General features: G+C 35.0%; 2 protein-coding genes across 3 annotated transcripts; one reads left to right on the top strand and one right to left on the bottom strand.

The window, feature by feature from the left end:
* Window positions 1–231: 231 nt before the first annotated feature.
* Window positions 232–5,814, top strand: LOC128396119 (1-phosphatidylinositol 4,5-bisphosphate phosphodiesterase eta-2-like). 2 transcript variants are annotated; one of them, XM_053356646.1, is made up of 13 exons: window positions 232–607; window positions 1,800–2,073; window positions 2,227–2,630; window positions 2,687–3,017; window positions 3,576–3,693; window positions 3,751–3,836; window positions 3,901–4,110; window positions 4,171–4,418; window positions 4,484–4,562; window positions 4,674–4,853; window positions 4,924–5,211; window positions 5,272–5,421; window positions 5,485–5,814. In XM_053356646.1, exons 2-13 carry the CDS (start codon window positions 1,920–1,922, stop codon window positions 5,565–5,567), a joined length of 2,331 nt encoding a protein of 776 aa, XP_053212621.1. In that variant the 5' UTR covers window positions 232–607; window positions 1,800–1,919; the 3' UTR covers window positions 5,568–5,814. The 2 variants fall into 2 exon arrangements, with proteins under 2 accessions (XP_053212621.1, XP_053212620.1); XM_053356645.1 differs by lacking the exon at window positions 232–607 and having other exon boundaries at window positions 1,040–2,073.
* On the bottom strand, window positions 5,687–7,376 carry LOC128396242 (polycomb protein EED-like; the record flags this gene model as incomplete). Its single annotated transcript, XM_053356800.1, is given in 3 exon segments — window positions 5,687–6,211; window positions 6,311–6,884; window positions 6,887–7,376. Coding segments are annotated over 3 exon segments (1,233 nt in total), but the record flags the coding sequence as incomplete, so codon positions are not given.
* Between the last annotated feature and the right edge of the window lie 56 nt (window positions 7,377–7,432).

Below are 7,432 nucleotides of genomic sequence, written 5' to 3'. Positions count from 1 at the left end.
ACTTTATGGGAGTCTTACTTTTCGCGTCTCATTAAATCGGTTCATGTGATAGTCTATCAATGTGGTGTAATATAAATGCGATTGGATTAATTGCTCTCCATCAACACTTTTATTCAATTGCTTGAGACACCAGACAATCGCCATAAAGGATAATCAATGTTTCCCAACAATCTTGTACTGGAATAATAATCAGTGTTTACATTTGATTCAAGTTGATTTATTGCTTGTTGAACAAAAATTGTGAATTTATGTTGATAAACAGCTTCATCTTTATGTTATGTGATTAAATTTAATTGTTAACTAGTGAAACAAGTGAGAATTGCAAAGAGACTTTGAAACCAACAGGTGAATCCCATTGACAATTGTGATAAACTGTTGTTCGAATGATCCGCATTCATGTATTTCTATCAATGGATCATCATCATCATGCTATTGGATAATTGAATTTACTCTGAGTTTCGTTAAATGGAGAAAACAAAATCTTTCTCTTGTAAAATCTTCCAGTGATTTTATCATCATGATCGTCACCAAGGTTGAGTCTCAAGTAATTCTATTCATTTGTGTTTTTACTACAATTTTCTCGCTTTACTCTAACCACTAATTGAAGGTAATCAAGTGAATAACTCAGATTTTTATCTCCTTTTGTTTCTGTCTCTCCGATTCCCCATGAAAATGACCCTTTTTAGCGACACTTACCATCCTTTTTCACTGTCGAAAAAGTCGCAAGATCGCACAGTCCAAACTTCATCCGCCATATTAGTGATTCCATTGAATCGACACCCATTCCAGAGAAAGATGAGGAAAATCAAAGATCTTCATGTTAATATCCTAGAGATTAAATAACAACTAGAATTTCAAATGATTAGGAAAATGAAATAATCTTTATCTCAATTTATCTCTCGTTACTTTCTATTCGTTGAATTAGCTTGTGATTGATAAATGGAAAAGTAATTAATTCGATTGGGAATAAAGATAATTGCTAATTATTCTCATCAATGGTTACTTTGCTGTTGCTTTTCTTTTTAATTGTAATGTTTCAATTTTCATTTTTCATGTAGAAAAACAACTTTCAGGGGAAAACGAAACTTTCCAGGAACAATTGTCTAGTTTTCTCTGAATTTATGAAAAGAATCTCCAATTTTGATTAGAGAGACAATTTACTAATAGTAATTCCAGTGGCAAATTTGTTCACTGAAAATTGAGAATAGGATTAATCAGATTATACAATTATGATTTATTGGTGATGATTGTCTTGATTAACCTTGGAACATGTAAATATAACACTAAGGATATATGGTTTTAATTAACTAATTTTTGCTTAAATAGTGAACAAGAGACAACATCTAATCCAATCAAATGTTTCCCATTTTCTCATTAGGTCCTGAGTTTGTTAATTAGCTCTTTTGATTGTTCCATTTATCTTGATGATGGTGATTTATCATCTTTTTCTTTTCCCTTAAACAAACTCAATTGTAATCAAATGTTTGTGTCTATTTGTTTTCTAAATTGTTGATAAAACTTGCGAGATATTGATTGTCACAATCAACTCTCACTGTTGCTCATTTTTTGCTTCTCTCTTTTGTTTTTGTTTTCCAACGTTTTTCTCATTCAACAAAACCTTTTTCTCTGTTTAAATTGCTGCTTTTCGTTTAATTGTTAATTACCTGTGAGTTTTCATCAGCGTTTCTTACTCTGCATCTGAATACCTGGTCAAATTGTTCTGGAGATGAAGCAACAAATCATCAGTGACTCTCTAGTTAATTAAGTAGTTTTCTTTTTCCTTTGCTCCTTTTTAATAGCAAATATTCAATCAATCAACTCAAGGATTTAATTGCCATCACCCATTGGGCTCTTACGTTGTTTTGTTCAGAATATTGTTCCAATTGTGATCTTGAAACTCTTACGATTGTTTTGATATAATGTCTTCCAGTGATTCCAAGATGGAATCAACCTTTTTAAAAGTTAATCGACGAGGTAAATTAATGAATCGTCGGATAATCATCGATGTACCAAATAAACAGATTGAATATCAACGATATCGTAAGAAATTCACTCTGCATAGAAAATCTTATTGTAAGTACGATGAGAATATTAATCTTTACTGTGGATCATGTTTGTTAATCTCTCTGATCCACTTTTCCTCAAGTGACTCTTATCTCTCATTGATGACATTGAATATTTTCCAGAATGAATGTTATTTTCTGTAATCTGATTTTTGATATTAAGATTCAATTCAAGACATAACTGATCTAAGGGAAGGTTGGATGACCACAAAGTTCAAGAAAATCGAGGAAAAAGTTCGTCACCTTTGGATGAAAGGTAAACAAGAAGGTACCAAAAATTGGGTTCGTGAAGAGTGTTCATTTTCAATCGTCTTTGGTACCGATAAAACAATTGACTTGATTGCCGCTGATTCCATCGAAAGGGAGCACTGGCTGAATAAGTTGAGATATATCATGTTCGAGGCGAAAACAGCGAAGAAAACTCGAGATCGTCGAGCTTTTATTGAAAGGTGCTTCAAAGAGGCAGATCGAGATGGAGATCGATTCATCAACTTCATCGAAGCAATGAGCATCCTGAATAGACTCAACATCTCAATTAACCACGATTTAGCCAAGGAATTATTTCAGGTATATTCATGAAACCAACAATAGAATAGAGTAGCTAATGTACAATTGTGATCTAGAAATCGATTGTGGTGATGAAAAAAGTTAAAGGAGAAGAGGCTCTCGATATGGATGAATTTTTCACCTTTTTCGATAATCTTGAACATCGATGGGAAGTCGAGGAGTTATTCCGCCAATACGCTAAGCCAGGAGGGACCATCATGGGTCCTGATGAGCTACAAAAATTCCTGCAAGCGGAACAATCAACTGATTTACCTTTGGAAACATGTCAACGGTACATTGAGAAGTTCCAAACTTCATGGTACGCATCATTATCCACCAACCTATTGGAAGCATCTCAGCGATTACCAGCATCCACTCAGATCCTTGAGTTGTACATGAATTCAAAAGGTTAGTCTAAGCAATTTAATCACGATTGAAAAAAGTACCGACCTGACAGGGGGAAATTAAGGTGAGAAACTTTCTCAGCCTTCGATAACGAGTCGCAATCAAATGAAAGTCCATTTTATTTATCAATACAATTTGATTATTTGTTGGATTACATATTAGTTGACTTTAATTTCTTTTACCATTTCTGGATAAGGAAATATTGTTATTATTAATTTCCAGTACTAATTGTTTCCTTCAATGCGACGCCTGAATAATCATTGAAACCATAAGTTTACTTAACCAACTTCATCAAGTTGATCACTAATAAGTTAGCAGTTAGTAAATAATGTAAATAATGATAATCTACTCGCTCAATTATAAACATCGAAAGTATCAACTCTCATGAAATACGTGGAGACTTAAACATGGAATTGAATTAGTCAATAGCTTCTTTCATTGTACTTATGAGTTAATTGATTTCACGGGTTCCGGTTAATTTAATCAGTGTGCCCAAACTGTAACAATCAATTTAATAATACTTTTCATCACATGTTACAATTTTTCTTGTTCTATTTTCAGGATTTGAAGCTATGCTTTTATCACCAGAATTTGATTTGTTCAATCATGACCATTACAAAATTAACCAAGAAATGAACCGTCCATTGAATCATTATTATATTCAATCTTCACATAATACGTAAGCATTGGCGATAAATTAACTTGACCATTGTCTAACTTTTCGCCTTGATCAAAGGTACCTTTTGGCTGGACAATTGGTAGGGGACAGTAGTATCGAAGGCTATATTGATGCTATGAGAAGAGGATATCGTTGTGTTGAGCGTAAGTTTAATATCAACTCTTCTCAACGATTAAGCTAATCAATAATAATACTTTTGATTTGCAGTTGATATTTGGGACGGCGATGAAGATGATGGACCAATTGTTTACCATGGATACACAATGGTTTCTAAACTATTACTTAAAGATGTGCTCGAGGCCATTGGAGCTTATGCTTTCGATACGACCTCTTATCCTCTGATACTTTCACTAGAAGTTAATTGTTCTGATGAACAACAGAAATCGATAGCTGCCTTGTTAGTGGCAATTTTAGGAGGTGAAGATCAACCATGTGAATTAGCGGCCAAATGATTTAATTTGTTTTTCTTTTGTTTAGATAAATTGTACAAGCGACAAATTATGCCGACGGAACGTCAATTACCAAGTCCTGAGATGTTACAGAACAAAATATTGATCAAAGCGAAAGGTCGCAAGCATCATGAGGACGAGGATTCGTCATCTTCCTCTTCATCATCAGACTGCGATGAAGAACTTAATGAAACTCGTAGGTACATTACCAATCGTCGATATTCAATACAAGCAAATACAAACACCTCATTGTTACTTAAGGGCAAAGTGAAAACGGTAAGAACTGAAATGCTGTTGGAAACAATTCTATGACTAATTACTCAATGGAATCCCTTCTTTAGAAGTTGATTAACAATTTAGCTGATTTAGCAATCTACAGCTCAGCTCGGAAGTTCCGTAGCCTTGAGGATACATTATCATGTAAGTTGTACCAACAGCGATCTCGACAAGAGGCAAAAATTTGATTGTTCCAAAGCAATCAACCAACTAAAAATTAACTTTTGTTTTCGTTGTTTCTTTTTCTGATCAAAGGGAAATTCAATGAAATGTTTTCGCTCAATGAAAAGAAATCAGCTGATTTGGCCAATTTCTATGCTGATGAATACACTTCGTGCACCGCTCGACGTCTTGTTAGAATTTATCCAAAGGGATCACGAATCAATTCATCTAATTATGACCCAACAATTCACTGGAGTGTTGGTTGTCAAATGGGTAATTTCAATCACAATTAACTCGATTCGTTATTCTTTCATTTTATTGTGAATCATTTTTCTTTTTCAAGTTGCTTTAAATGCTCAGACGTTGGGTAAACATTTATTGATCAACGAGGCTCGTTTTGCGTCCAATGGCCGTTGCGGTTACACTCTCAAGCCAGATCATCTGATGCGAGTGTCAACAGGTAAAGAGGTGAAACCTTTACAGTTAGAATTGACCATTCTCAGTGGTCAGCAACTACGGAAACCGGATTCTAGTCCAGAAGACGACATAGTTGACCCTTACGTCAAAATATCAGTCATTGGACATAAAGAAGATCGACAAAAAATGACCTCAAAAGTGATAAGAAACAATGGTCTGTTCAATAACTCTCATTGTTGCCATGAAATAACAATAATCTGAAATCTTTTTCTAGGTTTTAATCCCATTTGGTCAGAGACTTTTGTGTTTACCTTGAAATATCCCGAATTGGCTTTTCTTTATTTCAAGGTGAAAGATGAACGATTATCTGGTAAAGATGCTAAATTAGCAGGGAATGTAATCGCTGCAACATCGATGAAATCAGGTAATGAAAAAGTCTAAATGTAATCAGAATTCTGAAACTAATCTGGATTATTTTACCAACCAGGTTATCGACACTTCCAATTGCTGGACAATCGAGGTAAAAAGATTGATGGATGCACACTCTTCCTGAAAGTCGTCATGAGATAAACGCTGCGATGAATTACCTTTGAAATCGGTGTTACAGTCAACCCGAATTTCTGAATCGTGTTTTATGTTATTTTCACTCTTGTGAACTCATCATTCATATAATTTCAATTTCAAATGAATCAATTGATCTCAGACCAATTATAATCAACGAAAACAAAAAAAAACATAACATATCATAAACTAGACTGAAGATCATCAGAAAGTATTACATTAATATATTTACATTAAAATTTGAATTATGTTTTGATTTGTTCTGAAATAATATCGAGCGAGAGAGAGATAGAGAAAGAGAGATTCAAAGATGGCCGTTGGAAAGATAAAAATGTGAGTAAAGGTTTCGATGAAATTCAACAGTTTTACCAATTGTTTTTCATAAATATTATACAATTTAAATGAGGTGGTTTGTAGTAAGGCGAGTAAAACCCGGCAGTGATTAAACTTTAGAAAGAAAGAGAACCAATTACATCACAGATGATTAAGCACGTCCATTGTTGGTCGTGTTTTTAGCATCTAGATTGGAATCACATCGATCCCATCGCCAGATTGAAGCGTCATCACAAATACAAATCAATATGGATCCATCTTGGGACAGGCACGTTTGGCGGATTGTGGCAGTGCAATTCTGATGAGAGAGAATAGTAAATCTATGGAAAAGAAAGACAATTGAAATGAATAATGAATGAAATCTAATGAATGAAATCTAATGATAGAATGAGATGAGATGAGAACAGTGAAAAACTAACCTCGCAGTCGCTGGATCATCAACATCTAAATCCCAAATATAAGTTTTACCAACTTGATTACCCAAAGCCAAAATTTTCTGCTCTCTGTCCATAGAGAATCTGATGAACCAAATTTCGCTATTCTTATAGTCAAATCGATGGAGAATTGTTGTTGTTTGGTCTGTCGTATAATTGACTTGAGGCAACTGAAAGTCGTTCTCATTTTCGATTTTACCAGGTTTCCAACAGATTATTTCGTTTTCGCACGATTTAGATAAAAGAAAATTTCCATACCAGCGAACACAATCAACGTAATTGCGATGAATGTCTCTGGTTGTGAAATTGGGAAAGTGCAACTTGTACGTTTTAAAAGGTTTTCTATTCTTTTCAATGTTGAATTCGTAGGAATCTTTGATTCTACTGACAACACATTGATTGTCTAAAGACCAAATCTTTAGCGAATGGTCCATACCACAACTGACAATTCGGTGTCCTTTCAGGTGAAAATCAGCATATAAAACCTCATCGCGATGACCTTCAACTCCACCAAAGATGATGACACAAATGTCGCTTTTAAGGTTCCACAGTCGCAGGAATAGTCTTTACTTGCTGAGAGAATCAGGTTGGGATCTTGTGGATGAATTTTCAGATCGTTTATCGATTGTCCGTGGCCTTTGTAATGCTTCACACATTCATTGGTTCCCGGGTCAATAACTCGTATGATTCCTTTGCTTCCGGCAGCCAAAAGGATCGGATCAAAGGTCACATCATTGTAGGTCCAATTGCAGCAGTAATAGTTTTCCTCCGTGTCGGGATCCGAGTAGCATTGTAAAAGTTTAACGCTTCCATCGGGACAACACTCATAGACACCAACTCTGTTGTTTCCAACGGTAGCGAACACAAAGTGTCCATCCTTTTGCAGCTCCACATTCATGGAAACACCAAACAGTGGACCATTATGGTTCTCTTTCGCCGAATAGGACAGTTTATAGGTCAAACCCTTCTTTGTGCTCTTACCCGGTCGAACGCCATTCTTTTTACCATTTTCTCGGGCATTGGAATTACAATTGGAATTGGAATTGGAATTGAATTGACATTGGCATTAGAAGCACCATTTCCTCCACTTCTGAAGATTGACTTTCG

Source organism: Panonychus citri, unplaced genomic scaffold, assembly GCF_014898815.1.
Source record: "Panonychus citri isolate SS breed McGregor unplaced genomic scaffold, ASM1489881v1 Contig00143, whole genome shotgun sequence".
In the NCBI taxonomy this organism is placed as follows: Eukaryota; Metazoa; Arthropoda; class Arachnida; order Trombidiformes; family Tetranychidae; genus Panonychus; species Panonychus citri.
Note: the sequence above shows the minus strand (reverse complement) of the source record. Positions and strands in the feature narration are given on the sequence as shown.